Raw genomic sequence first — 19037 nt, 5'->3', positions numbered from 1 at the left:
TCAATACTTCTTGCCTTTATTGGGTGATGTAAATTGCAGCTCTAATAGAACAGAGTGGGACACGTTTTTATTAAAACCTGTGTTTGGTTCATGAGTCTAACTGGTCCTGTTGTCTCCTTTTTCAACCTCAACTCAGTCAAGGCAGCTATTTGGAATTGTTGAGTTTGGTCTTCAGCAGTATGGAATGGAGTGAATTTACTGGTATCCATGAAAGTTGAACAATACTTGCTGCTCTACTACGGTGGTGTACATTAACCATCAGTGAGGGGCAACGAAGGAAACAAGCAGGTATATGTGTTGGGCAGAACAGAATATTCTGCTGTGTTCATACAATAATAAACAACGGGGAATGATATTATTTTGGCAGATTTAGTGTGTATATCAGAAAGTGGTCCTCCAATTTAGAAATCTTGAGTGAGATTGTGGAGAACGAGACTGGTCAGCCAGAAATCTAAATTATGGCCTATTGGATAAATAACAGAGGTTCAGATACCTGAGCGCTCTCTCTCTTTCCAGAAGATGGTAGCAGTTATAAATGGGGTGCAGGTGTTTCTATGGTGTACTGCTAAATATCTCCACTACTACCTTGGAACGTGAATTTGGTGTTGCCAGCTTTTTAGTACCACTACCATTTGAACCATCTTATTCAGCATATGTTACATTTTTTTCTCTTGAAAAACCAGTGTTTTACTCCAGGCTATTTTCACTGCCCATAGGCATATCTCCTTAGCTCGTCATTGATGAGGATAGGGTTGTCTTTAAACCATCTTTCCAGCCTAAGCTGGTTTCTAAGTTCCATCTAAATCAGAGTTTTAAGATGTTTGCACTAAGTAGGACAGTCTGTGGAGGAAGATAGACCACTTCACTCATTCCATGGTTAATTGGTATTGCAGATTTTTGATAGCTACTGCACAAAAGAGGCTGACCTGCTTCAAAGAACTGGTAGCTAAATAATCACTTCAGTAATTTGACACACTTAGGGATGGGGAAACCTGTTCACTATGTTGATTGATATTTTATCAGTGATCACTGCTTGGCTAGTGTGACATAGGGCTCGATTCAATTCAGCGCAGATTGAATAGCATGGATAATTATCTCCCAGTACTATTCAATTCCACGCGCTTTCATGTCGGGGAAGGACTGTTCTTGCGAACTAAATTCATTGAATCGAGCTCATAGTTTCTTGGCAGAGCAGTCACCCGGCCTTTACTTCATATGTTTACACAGTTTTACAGGTTTAATGTTTTTGTTGCTAAGGATGCCAGTTTTGATCAGATGGTGATTTCTGCTGCCATTTTGTGAGTGACCCACTGACCAGGCAGCTTTGGACATGCCAATCATATCCAAAATCCCCATAGGATGAAACTGAAAACAAGATTTCTATATTCATATTTTCTATAACTATATTTGGGGACACACCTGAAGCTTATACTTGCTTTAGTTCTCTCTCTCTCTCTCTCTCTCTCTCTCTCTCTCTCTCTCTCTCTCTCTCTCTCTCTCTCTCTCGGTGGGCCTCTATACTCCAGTGTCCAATGTCCCTGGCGAAGTAATTCAGAGAAATGAGTTTATTGTAAGCATGGGTATATCGGCCGCCGGGATCCCGTCCGTCGGGAACTTATGTGCATTCTGTGAGCATAACATCAATTTTACCCACCTCGAATACTTTTGTGAAGGTTTTCTACAGTCCTAAACTGACCAACCCTGACTGTCCATTTATGTGGACAGATCTATTCTAATGGTTATAGTTGTAATGTTTATGTCAATAAGTTGCTAATTGGGGGGAAAGTTTTATGTTTGATTTTTGTCTGGTTATGGAAGGTTGTTTTCTCATATGTGTTTACTCTCTGTAATGCAGGTAATTTTCCATGATGTCAGTGCCCTGACCGATAAGTTGTTCCCAATAGTAGAGGCCATGCAGAAGCTCTTCAGTGCCGGCACTGGAACCTACTACAGTGACTCCATCTTTTTCCTGTCTGTTGCTCTACATCGCGTAATGCCAAAAGGTAACGCTATTTTAGACATACTCCTCTATGGTGAATAACCGCTAAATCTAAATATTCTTACATTGCTTTTTTGCTAATAAGATTTACAGTTGTGTTTAAGTTTATATTTTGTTATATATAAATGGACTTTCATCATGGGATAGGATTTTGTCAGTGGGCCTGATTCAGAGATGTGCCAATATTTATAGACTGCACATGTGAGTCGCATTGCAACTGATTTCGTGGCGTGTCTCTGCCTACAACTGATCATTTATGTATAAAACATGGGTCCAGCTTCCCAGTTCCCTGTGGGCGTTCTGCGTGACCATCGGTTACACAGATGATCGATTATCAAAGCATTGGTGACTGCCGCTGCTTTTTTCTATTCATCGGTCGGTGTCTCAATTAGAGATGAGCGGGTTCGGATTTACTCTTTTCTTTAAGCCAGAATTATCGCCATTTCTTATTTTCTGTATTTTTCTTATTGGCTAACCAAAACACGTGACGTCCGATAGCCAATAAGGAGATTTGGGTAAATCAGAGTAAATCTGAGTAAAACCGAACCCGCTCATCTCTAGTCTCAATACGTTTCCAGGCAGCTACAGCATCAGCGTAGTTTCACATGATCCCATACGCAGCTGCGAATGCATAAGCGCCCATCTCTGAATCGGGGCCAGTGTCACTTAAAGTGACTGACAGCAGAAGGCAATAAGGAGTCTATTCATGAAGCAGTGAAAAGAGTGAAGTTGCCCATGGCAACCAGTCAGCTGCTACATATAATTTTATAGAATACACTTGATAATTGTTACTTAAAAACTGATTGGCTGCCATGGGAAACTTCTCCATTGGCTCACTCTCCACTCTTTTCACTGATTCATGAATAAAATAAAATAGGATTTTGGTTACCTACCGGTAAATCCTTTTCTCGTACTCCTTAGAGGATGCTGGGGTCCATATTAGCACCATGGGCTATAGACTGGTCCACCAGGAGCCATTGGCACTTTAAGAGTTTAATAGTGTGGGCTGGCTCCTCCCTCTATGCCCCTCCTACCAGACTCAGTCTAGAAACTGTGCCCGAGGAGACAACATATTTCGAGAGAAGGAATTACACAGATAGTGGCGAGATTCATACCAGCTCACACAAACATGCGAATCCGGAACAACTCAGCAACAGCTGAAACCGTAAATAACGCAGAACTTACCTAGGAACCAGGTAACACTGAACCATAAAAAACAACGCAGGAAAACGAAGCGCTGGGCGGGCGCCCAGCATCCTCTACGGACTACGAGAAAAGGATTTACCAGTAGGTAACCAAAATCCTATTTTCTCTTACGTCCTAGACGAGGCTGGGGTCCATATTAGTACCATGGGGATGTACCAAAGCTCCCAGTACGGGAGGGAGAGCGCGGAGGCTCCTGCAACACTGTTTGACCAAACTTGAGGTCATCAGAGGCCAAAGTATCGAACTTGTAAAACTTGGCAAACATGTTCGACCCAGACCAAGTAGCTGCTCGGCAGACTTGTACCGCCGAGACACCCCGGACAGCCGCCCAGGAAGAACCCACTTTACGAGTAGAGTGGGCCTTTACAGATCTCGGACACGGCAATCCTGCCGTGGAAAAGCATGCTGGATAGTGAACCTGATCCAGCGGAAAATCGACTGCTTAGAAGCAGGACATCCAATTTTCTTTGGATCATAGAGGACAAACAGAGAGTCACTTTTCCTATGACGATCCGTCCTCTTTACGTAAATCTTCAAAGTCCTCACTACATCCAAGGCCTTTGAAGTAATTGAGGAGTCAGTAACCACTGACACCACAATAGGTTGGTTGATGTGGAAAGCCGACACAACCTTAGGCAGGAACTGTGGACGAGTTCTAAGTTCCGCCCTGTCTTCATGGAAGATCAGAAAGGGGCTTTTACAAGATAAAGCCCCCAATTCAGAAACATGTTGTGCAGAAGCCAAGTCCAACAAGGTGACCGCCTTCCACGTGAGAAACTTGAGATCAGCCTCCTGTAGAGGCTCAAACCAAGCAGATTGCAGGAACTGCAACACCACATCAAGATCCCATTGAACCTTAGGCTCCACAAAGGGAGGTTGGTGCAGAACCCCTTACAAAAAGGTCTGAACCTCAGGAAGAACAGGCAATTGTTTTTGGAAGAAGATGGACAAAGCAAAGATCTGGACCTTGTTGGAGCCCAGTCTCAGTCCCAAATCCACCCCTTGCAGGAAAAGGAGAAAACGTCCAAGCTGAAACTCCACCGCCGGAAACTTCTTGGCCTCACACCAAGTAACATATTTCTTCCAAATGCGATGGTAATGTTTAGACGTTACCCCTTTCCTGGCCTGTGTCAGGGTAGGAATGACCTCACTCGGAATAACTTTCCGAGCTAAGATCTTGCGTTCAACCGACATGCCGTCAAACGTAGCCGCGGTAAGTCTTGATAAGCGAACGGCCCCTGCAGAAGCAGATCCTCCCGAAGAGGTAAAGGCCGTGGCTCTTCCAGCAGAAGATCCAGCAGATCCGCGTACCAAGCCCTCCTTGGCCAGTCCGGAGCAATGAGGATTGCCAGAACCTTTTGTTCTTCTCACGAGCTGAAGACCCCTTGGTATCAGAGGAAGTGGAGGGAACACATACACTGACTTGAACACCCACGGTGTTACTAGTGCATCCACTGCCACTGCCTGCGGGTCTCTTGACCTGGAACAGTACCTCAGTAGCTTCTTGTTGAGGCGTGAGGCCATCATGTCTATGTGGGGAACCTCCCACCAACCGGTTACCTCCTCGAACACCTCCGGATGGAGGCCCCACTCCCCTGGATGGAGATCGTGTCTGCTGTCTGCTGAGGAAGTCTGCTTCCCAGTTGTCTACACCCAGAATGAAGATTGCCGACATTGCCACCACGTCTTTCTGCCCAGCTGAGGATTTTTGACAACTCTGCCATAGCAGCCATTCTCTTTGTTCCGCCTTGACGATTTATGTAGGCCACTGTAGTCACATTGTCCGACTGCACCTGAACAGCCTGATGCTCTAGAAGGTGTGCTGCCTGCAGAAGGGCGTTGTACACGGCCCTGAGTTCCAGGAAGTTTCTTGGGAGGAGTGACTCCTGATCCGACCATCGTCCCTGGAAGGTTTCTCCCAGAGTGACTGCTCCCCAACCTCTTAGACTTGCATCTGTGGTTGAAAGGATCCAGTCTTGAATGCCGAACCTTTGCCCTTCCAGAAGGTGTGGAAGTTGCTGCCACCAGAGGAGTGAAATCCTGGCTTTCGGAGACAGGTGAATCCTCTTATGCATGTGTAGGTGAGAGCCCGACCACTGGTCCAAGAGGTCCAGTTGAAAAGGTTGAGCATGAAACCTGCCATACTGCAGAGCCTCGTAGGCGGCAACCATCTTCCCCAGAAGGCGTATGCATTGATGAACCAATACCCGGGTAGGTCTTAGGACCTCCCGGGCCATTGTTTTAATCACCAACGCTTTTTCCATCAGGAGAAATACCTTCTGCACTTCTATGTCGAAGATCATTCCCAGGAAAGACATCCGCCTTGTCGGCTCCAGATGAGACTTTGGAAGGTTTAGGATTCAACCGTGCTTCCCGAGCAGCTGTGTCGTGAGCGCGATGGACCGCAACAACCTCTCCCTGGACGACGCCTTGATCAGGAGATCGTCCAGATATGGAATTATGTTCAGAAAGTTATTTTTTGTGGAACCGCACTAGTCGGAGAATTATAGTAAATACTGATATAAAAATGGAATGAGATACCAATATGCAAGCAGTTAAACAGTTAACAAATGATTCTTAAACTGCAAATGATTGGCGGTGCTCCCAGGAATTTTGTAGGTGAACTACAATTGAAAAGAAGGAGAAAAAGACAAAAAACCCTTTTTTTGGGAGCACTCCTTTGTATATGTTCGAAGTAATTTGTGTGGTAAGAAATGTTAAAACATAACCTTTAATCAAACCTCGAATAAAAAAACATGATGTCAAGAAAATTAGAAACTCGTGTCTAATGTTGTATGTGTGAAAATCGTATTTAACCTTTTTAACAAATGAGGTATAAGATGAATGAATAGGTGAAAATATCAAAAAGTAGTGGAGGATACCAAGTGGTTTCTTAAAGTCCCGGGTATCCAGGAAATCACTGTGTATGCCTAAATTAGGGGTATCATTGATAGAAAATATGAGCAGAACTGCTAAGGTTTAAGGTAAAGCTTGGGATGGAGCAGAAAGAGTGATTGGATTCCCCTGTTGATTGGGGGGGGGGGGGGGGAAGGGAAGGGGAGGGAGGCGAAAGGAAAATGAGGAAAAAGAGGAAAATAAGGGCCCACTGCACCTGGTATTCTCAGGAAGTTGACCGTCCTAATACTGACCAGGCCATGCCTGCTTAGCTTCAGAGATCGGACAAGATCGGGCGTATTCAGGGTAGTATGGCAGTGGGCCAGAGAAGAAGAAAAAAAGAGAGAAAAAAGGAAAAGACGGGGGAGAAAAAAAGGAGAAGGGAAAAAAGAGAAGGAAACCACCACGGATTCTGTACTCTAATGGATCGGTGCCATAATAGTCTGAAAATGTTTTTCCAAATAAGAGTGTGTGAAAATGATCTGAGTTGGAGTCAGCTCTTATCCTTAAAAGTGGCCCACTGCACCTGGTATTCTCAGGAGGTTTCCCTTCCTAATACTGACCAGGCCATGTCTGCTTAGCTTCCGAGATCGGACAAGATCGGGCGTATTCAGGGTAGTATGGCCGTGGGCCGTTGTTTAAGGAAAAAGATGGGTCACACTCTAATTATTGTACTTTACTTGAATCAGAACTAAAAATATAGTCCTAAAGATATTTCCAGATAAGAGTGTGTGGTGGGTAAGTGGAATAGAGAGAGAAAGAGGGAGGGAAAAGGGGGATGATAGAGAGGTAATGAATGTAAATGCGTAAAAGATGGGAGATCTGAAAAGTGAATGATGCTAAAAAAATGATCAAAACAAAGCCCTAATACTTGCTGGATGATTGTGCAAGGAATATACTCTCAACAAAAGCAAGTTGTGTATATATAGCAGATTTTTGCACACACAGGTAAATTAAGAGCTCAGGGCTGGCTCGCAAGAAATTTGCAAATCAAACACTAGTAATGTGAGCACTAAAGAATGTGCACAGTTGTTTGCTCCATATATACAAGAATATAGCACTGAAAAATCTGCACTGCTGTCTGCTACCATGAATATAGGAGCAAAAAATGATAGGTCAGAGGGTATGGGTTTAGAGCTCAAGGCTGGCTCACTGGAAACTTACATTAATCCTTATAACCTCCTGATAACGAGTGACAAAACATATGGAATGTATGAAATATATTAAAGAAATAAGTCACAAAAGTATTGATTTAGAGCTCAGGGCTGGCTCCACAAAATTTGATATTAAAGCTCAGGGCTGGCTCACGGCATCGCGGCAACGCCCAGTCCGGAAGCGGGCGGCCGCGTTCTTCACTGCCAGCGGGTGCATGCATGGGGGATGACTGATCAACACTGGCCGCACATAGCGCGGTCACGGTAGTATGTTTTGGATTACCAACATTTGACTATATTTCTTCTCCCCCACCAATATTTCACTCCTGCAGCGATACTTCACAACTGCAGGAAGACTGTACTAAGTACCATTATTTTGCACTGTTTCCCCGCTTATGCCGTTACGGATATCAACTAGCTTTATTCAAATTGAGTTGCATGATAATGTAACTTTCCAGAGCATGTTTTTTTATCAGCGATTTGATCATATGTTCTGTCATTTCCTAAGGTTTAAGTAATTCATTTTTTGGGAGCCAGCCCTGAGCTTTAATATCAAATTTTGTGGAGCCAGCCCTGAGCTCTAAATCAATACTTTTGTGACTTATTTCTTTAATATATTTCATACATTCCATATGTTTTGTCACTCGTTATCAGGAGGTTTTAAGGATTAATGTAAGTTTCCAGTGAGCCAGCCTTGAGCTCTAAACCCATACCCTCTGACCTATCATTTTTTACTCCTATATTCATGGTAGCAGACAGCAGTGCACATTTTTCAGTGCTATATTCTTGTATATATTTAGAGCAAACAACTGTGCACATTCTTTAGTGCTCACATTACTAGTGTTTGATTTGCAAATTTCTTGCGAGCCAGCCCTGAGCTCTTAATTTACCTGTGTGTGCAAAAATCTGCTATATATACACAACTTGCTTTTGTTGAGAGTATATTCCTTGCACAATCATCCAGCAAGTATTAGGGCTTTGTTTTGATCATTTTTTTTAGCATCATTCACTTTTCAGATCTCCCATCTTTTACGCATTTACATTCATTACCTCTCTATCATCATCCCCCTTTTCCCTCCCTCTTTCTCTCTCTATTCTACTTACCCACCACACACTCTTATCTGGAAATATCTTTCGGACTATATTTTTAGTTCTGATTCAAGTAAAGTACAATAATTAGAGTGTGACCCATCTTTTTCCTTAAACAACGGCCCACGGCCATACTACCCTGAATACGCCCGATCTTGTCCGATCTCGGAAGCTAAGCAGACATGGCCTGGTCAGTATTAGGAAGGGAAACCTCCTGAGAATACCAGGTGCAGTGGGCCACTTTTAAGGATAAGAGCTGACTCCAACTCAGATCATTTTCACACACTCTCTTATTTGGAAAAACATTTTCAGACTATTATGGCACCGATCCATTAGAGTACAGAATCAGTGGTGGTTTCCTTCTCTTTTTTCCTTCTCCTTTTTTTCTCCCCCGTCTTTTCCTTTTTTCTCTCTTTTTTTCTTCTTCTCTGGCCCACTGCCATACTACCCTGAATACGCCCGATCTTGTCCGATCTCTGAAGCTAAGCAGGTATGGCCTGGTCAGTATTAGGACGGTCAACTTCCTGAGAATACCAGGTGCAGTGGGCCCTTATTTTCCTCTTTTTCCTCATTTTCCTTTCGCCTCCCTCCCCTTGCCCCCCCCCCCCCCCCCCCAATCAACAGGGGAATCCAATCACTCTTTCTGCTCCATCCCAAGCTTTACTTTAAACCTTAGCAGTTCTGCTCATATTTTCTATCAATGATACCCCTAATTTAGGCATACACAGTGATTTCCTGGATACCCGGGACTTTAAGAAACCACTTGGTATCCTCCACTACTTTTTGATATTTTCACCTATTCATTCATTCATCTTATACCTCATTTGTTAAAAAGGTTAAGTAAGATTTTCACACATACAACATTAGACACGAGTTTCTAATTTTCTTGACAACATCATGTTTTTTTATTCGAGGTTTGATTAAAGGTTATGTTGTAACATTTCTTACCACACAAATTACTTTGAACATATACAAAGGAGTGCTCCCCAAAAAAAAGGGTTTTTTGTCTTTTTCTCCTTCTTTTCAAATGGAATTATGTTCACCCACTGTTTGCGGAGGAGAACCATCATTTCCGCCATTACCTTGGTGAAGATCCTCCGTGCCGTATAGAGGCCAAACGGCAGCGCCTGGAACTGATAGTGATCGTCCATCAGTGCAAATCTGAGATATGCTTGATGAGGCGCCCAAATGGGCATGTGGAGGTAAGCATCCTTGATGTCCAGAGACACTAGGAACTCGCCCTCCGTCAGTCCTGAGATGACAGCACTCAGAGATTCCATCTTGAATTTGAACTACCTGAGATAAGGGTTCAAAGACTTTAAGTTTAGAATAGGCCGTACCGAACCATCCGGTTTTGGTACCACAAAAAGGTTCGAATAATAACCCTTGTTCCACTGCTGAGGTGGGACCAGAACAATGACCTCTGACACTACCAATTTCTTGATGGCCTTCAGAAGAATTGTCCAGTCTGCCAGCAGGGCTGGCAAGCCTGACTTGAAGAAACGGTGAGGTGGGGGATCTTGAAACTCCAGTCTGTACCCTCTGGACACTAGATCCAAAACCCAGGAGTCCAGACCCGATGACACCCAGACGTGGCTGAACTGCCGGAGTCTTTCCCCCACCTGACCTTCCTCCAGGCCTAGCTGTCCACCGTCATGCGGAGGACTCCGTGGTATCAGAAGCGAGCTCCTGGGGCTGGGAACCTGCGGGAGCAGGTTTCTTTCCCTTGGCACGACCACCTCTGAAGAGGGTGTTCGAAGGCTTATTCTTTCTAGGCCTAGCGGGCCGAAAGGACTGTGACGTGGAATATGAAAAAGGCTTCTTCATAGCCGGTGCAGCTGAGGGGAGAAAAGGAGACTTACCCGCTGTAGCCGTGGCAATCCACGCATCCAGCGCCTCCCCAAAGTGAGCCTGACCTTTGTATGGTAGGCCCTCCACACACTTCCTGGATTCCGCGTCCGCAGACCAGTTGCGCAGCCAGAGACCCCTGCGAGCCAAGACAGACATGGAGGAGATCCCCGCAGCCATGGAACCCAGGTCTTTCATGGAATCCACCAGGAACCCTGCAGAATCCTGAATATTACGTAAAAATAAATCAATGTCACCTTTGTCTAGCGTAGACGACTTATCCTGTAGAGTGATTGACCACCTGGCAATAGCTTTAGCAATCCAAGCACAGGCTATAGTAGGCCGCAATATAGCCCCTGAAGCCGTGTAAATGGATTTCAGCATAGCATCCACCTTGCGATCTACCGGGTCCTTTAACACGGTAGACCCCGGGACCGGTGATACCACCTGTTTGGACAGCCTGGAGACAGAGGCGTCAACGATCGGCGGGGACTCCCATCTCTTTCTGTCTTCCTCAGGGAAGGGAAAAGCCACCAAGACCCTCTTGAGAATCTGGAATTTCATTTCTGGAGTTTCCCATGCCTTTTCAAAGATGGCATTTAATTCTTTGGATGCTGGGAAAGTGAGGAGGGGCTACTTATCTGTAAAGAAAGCCTCCTCCACCTGTTCCGGAGCTGTGTCCAAAATGTGTAAAACATCCCTAACAGCCTCAATCATCAACTGCACCCCCTTAGCAAGGGATGCTGTCCCCCTCAATACATCCCCGTCACCGTCTGCAGCGTCAGAGTCGGTGACCGTGTCATCCTGCATAATCGCAAGTTTACTTTTGTGAGAATGTACCGCAGGGGACCCCGAGGAGGCAGTATCAGACCATACAACCATAGAGGACTGAAGGACCTGAGTGGCATGCTCAGTCCTAGCAACCCTATCAGAAATCTGAGAAATAGTCCCCCTCAGAGAGACTAACCATTCTGGCTCTCTAGCTGGGATCTGCGCTAAAACAGTGCAATCCTGATTACATGGTATGGAGTCTTCCTGGGAAGACAAATCCTCTGCAGCATATAAAACAATGTCCCTAGAAATGTTGTCACACACCCTCAAACACTCCACAAACACACAGGGTATTATGTAGACAGAGTTTCCCCCCCAAGAGTGGCAGAGAGAGACAGAGATTGGAGCCAACCCACAAACAGCGCTATTTGAGTATAGGGAGACCCTAAACCCGCGCTGGCTGTGCCCCATAATAGGTGACACAGCCTATAATACAGTGTGCCTGAAGTCTAAGGATGAGTCGGTGAATTATTTTTCTACCTCTGCGTATTACTGAGTCTGTAGAGAGAGAGAACTACCAAGACGCGTTTTGTCTGTGGAGCTTGTGATAAAGGTTTACCAATTGATTACAAGTAAGCATAGTGTTTGGACTGCATTCATAAAAATTATATTTTTAAGATTTTCAGAGACTCAGTAATAGAGCATTCTAAAGAATGAATTAACTGGATGAGGAAATGGGTATGCAAGTGAGAAATGGTAGAGCTACGTAGGACTCCTCACTGGTAAAAGTACAGCCCACGATGCATGTGCCACTTGCTAAAAATAGGCAAGACCATCCACATTCGGTATTGTGTTTTACTCTGAATCAGGCCCTTTGCACCCAAGGAGGATCTTCAGACATCTCAAGGGGTTAAAAGGACAAGATCACAGATGGGTATAGATCTGGATAATGTACACTCATTTTCATATGAAGGGCCTATTGATTCATGTGCAGGCTCCTCTAATAGTGAGCAAAGGCAATTTAAAGAGGAAACCAGAAATAGAAGATACATTAATTAAACACGTTCATAAAACGACACCTTGTACTTCCAGTTAACAAGATTACTTTTGTTGGAGACTCGGGGTATTTATCCTACATAAGGTGACTAAAGATCTGCTGGATAAGGTATGAAAAAAATTAGAGGACAAGTTCATTACAAAAAATTAGACACCATGGTGCTGATGAGTAGTTAAACGCAAGTCAGTTTGCAGAATGCATCTCTCAATGGCTGTGCATGCTCCAGAACCAGTCGTTTTCAGCTACAGGTGATGTAGGGTCACATGCTATTCAGTTGTGTTCTCACATAGGCATTGTGCACTGAGTGTGTTGATGAAATGGCAGCTACAGAGTCCTCATACATCTAGCCTCAATATGCCACGCAGGTTGCAATGCTTGGTGTGAATGAGCTGTCAGGTCCTGTAGCACTTCGTATGCAGATTCAGAGACTGTCGCACACAGATATAAAAGTGTCATACATCAGATTAATCAGCAGAGTCTCCTCCCTGACACATCTTCTGCAAAAAAGATGCCCACCGCTAGCAGAGTCTCACTGGACTTGGGGGGTAATTCAGACTGGATCACTGCAGCGGCAGCGATTGCAGTTTGAATCCCTTTGCGGTGTGTGCACCCCGGGAGCCTACTGAGATGCTAACAGCATCTCAGGGCTACAATCGCCTCTGCCTGAATGACAGCCTGAGGCTGTCGCATGGCGGGAGGGGTCGTGGTGCCGTTGGCGGGGCGTGGTCCGGACAACGCATGCATGTCCGGACTGTTGCGAGGGCGGGCAGCGGCCGCTGTGTGACTTCACATGCAGCCGCTGCGACCCGGGACGTGGCCTCCTTTGCCACTGTCAACTCACTCCTCTGCCCACACCCACATCATCTCCCCTCCTCTCTGTCTGCTCTTGACTTTGCCATTATTTCACATCCAAGATTGACTCCATACATCAGGACATCATATCCCACCAGACCATCAGCAACCAGCCACCTCCCATCCCTTACCACCCTTCCCCTTCCCTCCCACCAACATCTGACCATCCATTCCTCCCTACTTGACCTTATCCCCCTCCTGCCTCATCCATTACCTCTCCTCCTGCTGCCTGTTCCCATCTTGTCCACCTTCTCAATCTCTCCCTCTTATCAGGCACTGTCCCCTCTGCCTTCAAGCATGTTCTTGTCTCCCCTATTCTTAAAAAAACCTACCCTTGATCCAAACTCCCTCTCCAACTACCAACCCATTTCTTTCCTCCCTTTTGCCTCCAAACTCCTTGAGCATATGGTCTACAACCGACTTACTGCCTTGCTTTCCTCCAACTAGCTGCTTGACCGATTCCACTCTGGTTTCCTTTCTCTCCACTCCACTGAAACTGCCCTCACAAAAGTCTGCAATGACTTCCATGCAGCAAAATCTAAGGGCTACTACTCTCTGCTTATTCTTCTTGACCTCTCTGCCGCTTTTGACACTGTGGACCACCCTCTCCTTCTGCAAATCCTTCACTCCCTTGGTCTGTGTGGTACTCTCCTCTCCTGGCTGTCCTCCTACGTCTCTGGTTGTTCCTTCTGTCTCCTCTCATGATGCCCCCTCCCCCTCTTCCACTAACTGTAGGTGTCCCCTAAGGTTCTGTTCTTGGTCCTCTCCTTTTCTCTATACGTCCTCTTTAGGTGGACTCATTAGTTCTTTTAACTTCCAATATCCTCTCTATGCTGATGACACTCAAATCTACCTTTCCTCTACTGACCTCTCCCCTGCTCTCCTCACTTGTGTATCAAACTGTCTCTCTGCTATCTCTTCTTGGATGTCCCAGTGCTTTCTTAAACTCAACATGTCTAAGACTGAGCTGAACATCTTCCCACCCTTCCGCATATCCTCACATCCCAAAATCTCATTATCTATTGATGTCACTTCTATCTTCTCTAGCCCCCAAGTGTGCTGTCTTGGTGTAATCCTTTACTCCTCCCTCTCCTTCAAACCACACATTCAGCACCTCTCACAAACCTGCCACTTTCATCTCAAAAACATTTCCAGTATTAGACCCTTTCTCACCCAGGATGCCACCAAGACCATTATCCACTCACTGGTCATTTCCAGACTGGACTACTGTATTCTCCTATCTGGCATCCCTGGCAAATACCTCTCTCCACTCCAATCTGTCCTCAACGCTGCAGCCAGACTCATCTTCCTCACCAAACGCACTACGTCTATCTCCCCTCCCCTTCACTGGCTCTCCTTTTCTTTCAGAATCCAATTCAAATTTCTCACATTCACTTACAAAGCCCTCACCCTCTCCTCTCCCATATACATCTCTTACCTTATCTCCCTTTACACTCCCACCCATCCTCTTCGCTCTGCTAATGCACGCCACCTCTCTGCGAACTGACTGCTTCCTCCCATTCCTACCTTCAAGATTTCTCACGTGCTGCTCCCTTTCTCGGGAATTCCCTACCTTTCCCCCTCAGTCTCTCCACCTCTCTACAAAACTTCAAACAGGCTCTCAAGACCCACTTCTTCACCAAACTCAGCCTAATCTCCTCCTAACCCTCTGTTCCATGCTTACTGTCTACCCATCTGTCCCACCCCTGTCTGTCCGCCCCTCCCCTTTAGAATGTAATCTCTCACAAGCAGGGCCCTCAACCCTCAGGTGCTTATCCTTCTCTTACCTAAACATCCTCGACGGCACCTAATCCCACGGTTTCTACCACTCTGATACTTTTGTCAGTGTTATGTGCTATGTTTATTTGCCCTGTACTTGTCCTATATTGTCTCTAACTATAAGTCACTATTGTCCCGTTTGATATTTAATTTATGTACTCTGTAATTGGGTGCTGCAGATCCCTTGTGGCGCAATATTTTGTGGCTGTAGTATATAGCAATTAGGGGTCCCAGTGTGAAGGAAATGGTTTGACGGTTATAGGCAGCTGTACTGCCAGGGAGTTTCCCACAAATTACTGGGAGCGGCACTAATTGGACGCTGTATTCCAAAATCCTTTGGATTGTGCTTGCTCGTAATGTGAATGGGTTTTATTCCCTTGTAGAAGATGTACAACTGCTGATAATTGCTCATGAAAAACATAAAACTGTGCTAATGTAAAAAAAACAATAAGCCGGGTACACAATGGGCAACTTTCCCTAGTTAGCAATCAGCGCTATATCGCTAATTGCTAATTAGGGGAGCTCGCCAGTCCATACCCACTGAATGATATCGATGAATGATATCGTTCAGTGATGTCATTCCCCGCACATGCAGCTCAACGATATAGTTAGCATGTTCAGTATAGAATGCCTGAACAAGAACGACCCGTGCGTGCGAGCATCTTTTAAAAAAAAGATTGTTATCGTTCATTTCTCATACGTCCTATGGGGACACCAAAAGAACCATCGGGTATAGACTGGATCCGCAGGAGACATGGGCACTTTAAGACTTTGAAAAGGGGTGTGCACTGGCTCCTCCCTCTATGCCCCTCCTCCAGACTCCAGTTTTAGAATTGTGCCCAGTGAGACTGGACGCACTACAGGGGAGCTCTACTGAGTTTCTCTGAAAATACTTTTTGGTAGGTTTTTTATGTTCAGGGAGGCTGCTGGCAACAACCTCCCTGCTTCGTGGGACTGAGGGGAGAGAAGTATGACCCACTTCTAGTGAGTTTAAGGGCTCTGCTTCTGGCTACAGGACACCATTAGCTCCTGAGGGTTTGATCGCTGGGTACGCTCAGATGCGCGCTCCCTCAGCCGGCCGTCACCCCCCTTACAGAGCCAGAAGTCAGAAAACAGGTGAGTAGAGGAAGAAAGAAGACGCCACGCGTCAAGCTCCCGCTCACACACACAGCATACTGGGCGCGGGGGGGGGGGGGGGGCCTGGGCAGCTTAAGATACCTCAGCAAACACTGGCAAGAGGGGACATTAGTGCAAGGCACTGTCCTAACCCCCGCCAGTATAATCAGTATTATAGAAAGAGCTGGACGGAAGCGTGCCATTATGGGGGTGGAGCTTCGTCCCCACAGCTCACTCGGCGCCATTTCCTCTCCGCTGGCTGCAGTGACGCTGGTCCTTCCTCACACTGCTGAACAAGTATCAGGGTGCAAGACGGGGGGGGGGGGCAGCTTATTTGGTGCAATACAGGTTGAGTCTCCCTTATCCAAAATGCTTGGGACCAGAGGTATTTTGGATATGGGATTTTTCCGTATTTTGGAATAATTGCATACCATAATGAGATATCATGGTGATGGGACCTAAATCTAAGCACAGAATGCATTTATGTTACATATACACCTTATACACACAGCCTGAAGGTCATTTTAGCCAATATTTTTTATAACTTTGTGCATTAAACAAAGTGTGTCTACATTCACACAATTCATTTATGTTTCATATACACCTTATACACACAGCCTGAAGGTCATTTAATACAATATTTTTAATAACTTTGTGTATTAAACAAAGTTTGTGTACATTGAGCCATCAAAAAACAAAGGTTTCACTATCTCACTCTCACTCAAAAAAGTCCGTATTTCGGAATATTCCGTATTTCGGAATATTTGGATATGGGATACTCAACCTGTATTATATAATATAAAAAGCGCTACAGGTCTTGGGCATTTTAGTTAACTCTTCTGACCCATTGATTTGGCGCTGGGGTGTGAGCTGGCAAATTCCCCTGTGTCTCTCTGACAGGCTTCTCTGTGGGTCTGTCCCCTATAAACCCAGTGTGTCTGTGGGTGTTGATTACACGTGTGTCGGCATGTCTGAGGCTGAGTGCTCTTCACAGGAGGAGACTGTATTAGAGACGCAAAAGGCGGTGGGGGTGACCATGACTGCACCGCCGACTCCTGATTGGGTAAATGTATTGAATGCTTTGAATGCTAATGTAGCTCGTATTAGTAAAAGATTGGACAAGTCTGAGTCTCAGACCAAGCATGGAAGAAATCTGTGAAAGATATGTTGTTGCAAGTTCAGGTCCCCTCGGGGTCACAGAAACGTACGTTTACCCAGTTGGCAGACACTGATACTGACACTGTCACTGATTCCAGTGTCGACTATAGTGATTCCAGATTAGATCCAAAATTGCCAAAGAGCATTCAGTACATGATTTTGGCTATTTAAAGAGGTATTGCATATCACTGAGGACCCTGCTGTTCCGGATAAAAGGGTCTGTATGTATAAGGGAAAGAAACCTGTTGTAACGTTTCCTCCCTCTCATGAACTGAATACTTTATTTGATAAAGTCTGGGAAAGTCCTGATAGGAAATTTCAGATTCCCAAAAGGATTCCGGTAGCTTATTCGTTTCCCTCTGGCAATAGAGAAAAAGTGGGAGTCACCCCCCATTGTGGACAAGGCCCTATCGCGGTTGTCTAAAAAGGTGGCTCTTCCGTCACCTGGCACGGCAGCCCTTAAAGACCCTGCAGATCGTAAGCAGTAAGCTATGTTAAAATCCATTTATACGACCACAGGTACACTACTCAGACCGGTCATTGCCTCTGCGTGGGTGAGTAGTGCTATTGAGAAGTGGTCAGATAACTTGTCATCTGATATAGATACCCTAGATAGGGATAACATCCTCTTGACGCTGGGTTATATCAAGGACGCGGCAGTTTACCTAAAGGAAGCTGCGAGGGATATTGGCCTTTTGGGATCAAAGACCAATGCCATGGCAGTCTCAGCTAGACGAGCATTGTGGATTCATCAATGGAATGCTGATACGGTCTCTAAGAAAAATATGGAATCCCTGCCGTACAAAGGTGATGTCTTGTTTGGTGATGGCCTCGCTGATTTGCTATCTACTGCTACCGCGGGTAAGTCATCATTTGTGCCTTATGTGCCTTCGCAACAAAAGAAGACACACCACTATCAAATGCAGTCCTTTTGGCCCAATAAATACAAGAAAGGGCGAGGTTCTTCCTTCCTTGCTGCTAGAGGAAGGGGAAAGGGTAAAAGATCACCAGCCGTGGCGGGTTCCCAGGAGCATAAGTCCTCCCCGACTTCTACCAAATCCAGCGCATGACGCTGGGGCTACTCTGCGGGAGTCAGCATCGGTGGGGGCACGTCTCAAACTCTTCAGTCCGTTCTGGGTTCGTTCGGACCTGGACCCATGGGTTTTACAGATAATATCCCAAGGGCACAAACTGGAGTTTCAAGACGTCCCCCCTCACCGATTTTTCAAATAGGCCTTGCCAGTTTCTCTTCCGGACAGGGAGGTAATTTGCAACGCCATACAAAAGTTGTGTCAAAATCAGGTTATCGTCAGGTTTCCCCATTCACAACAGGGAGAAGGCTTTTATTCAAGCCTATTTGTGGTTCCGAAGCCGGATGGCTCGGTCAGGCCAATCCTAAACCTTAAATCCCTCAATTTCTACCTGAAAAAATTCAATTTCAATATGGAGTCTCTCCGAGCAGTGATCTCCAGTCTGGAGGAAGGGGATTTTATGGTGTCGGTGGACATAAAAGATGCCTACTTACATGTTCCCATTTATCCTCCACATCAGGCTTACCTGAGGTTTGCAATTCAGGATTGTCATTACCAATTTCAAACGTTGCCGTTTGGTCTGTCCACGGCTCCAAGGATTTTCACCAAAGTAATGGCGGAAATGATGGTTCTACTTCGCAAGCAAGGAGTCACAATTATCCCATACTTGGACGATCTCCTGATAAAGGCGAGATCCAGGGACCGGTTGGTGAAAAACGTTGCCCTGTCCCTGACAGATCTTCAACAACACGGTTGGCTCCTGAACTTGCCAAAATCACAGTTGATTTCGGCGACGAGGTTGTCATTTTTAGGGATGATACTGGACACAGAACTACAGAGAGTTTTTCTTCTGGTGGAAAAGGCTCAGGACCTACAGTGCCTGGTCAAACAAATTCTGAAACCACAGAGAGTGTCAATCCATCCTGTCTTCCAAGACCAGAATATCACTCCTGTGGTGGCTGCACAGCTCTCACCTCCTAGAGGGGCGCAGGTTCGGGATCCAGTAGTGGGTCCTAATAACCACGGATGCAAGTCTCTGAGGATGGGGTGCAGTCACGCAAGGGGAAAGCTTCCAAGGAAAA

General features: G+C 45.6%; 1 protein-coding gene and 4 pseudogenes across 2 annotated transcripts in view; 3 read left to right on the top strand and 2 right to left on the bottom strand.

Annotated features, from left to right (window-relative positions):
- The window catches only part of XXYLT1 (xyloside xylosyltransferase 1), a 620340-nt gene that overhangs the window by 122492 nt on the left and 478811 nt on the right, over nucleotides 1-19037 (top strand). Inside the window, exons 1-2 of one of the 2 annotated variants that reach the window (XM_063916432.1) lie at nucleotides 183-288; nucleotides 1856-2003. In XM_063916432.1, the coding sequence (XP_063772502.1) occupies nucleotides 1913-2003 (91 nt within the window). In that variant the 5' untranslated portion in view covers nucleotides 183-288; nucleotides 1856-1912. Of the gene's footprint in view, nucleotides 1-182; nucleotides 289-1855; nucleotides 2004-19037 lie in introns of those variants that run through there. The other variant, XM_063916431.1, reaches the window with a different exon arrangement.
- LOC134912684 (5S ribosomal RNA) lies at nucleotides 6306-6423 on the bottom strand (annotated as a pseudogene).
- On the bottom strand, nucleotides 6615-6732 carry LOC134912090 (5S ribosomal RNA; annotated as a pseudogene).
- Nucleotides 8465-8582, top strand: LOC134912089 (5S ribosomal RNA; annotated as a pseudogene).
- Nucleotides 8775-8892, top strand: LOC134912623 (5S ribosomal RNA; annotated as a pseudogene).

Source organism: Pseudophryne corroboree, chromosome 4, assembly GCF_028390025.1.
Source record: "Pseudophryne corroboree isolate aPseCor3 chromosome 4, aPseCor3.hap2, whole genome shotgun sequence".
NCBI classification, from domain to species: domain Eukaryota; kingdom Metazoa; phylum Chordata; class Amphibia; order Anura; family Myobatrachidae; genus Pseudophryne; species Pseudophryne corroboree.
Note: the sequence above shows the minus strand (reverse complement) of the source record. Positions and strands in the feature narration are given on the sequence as shown.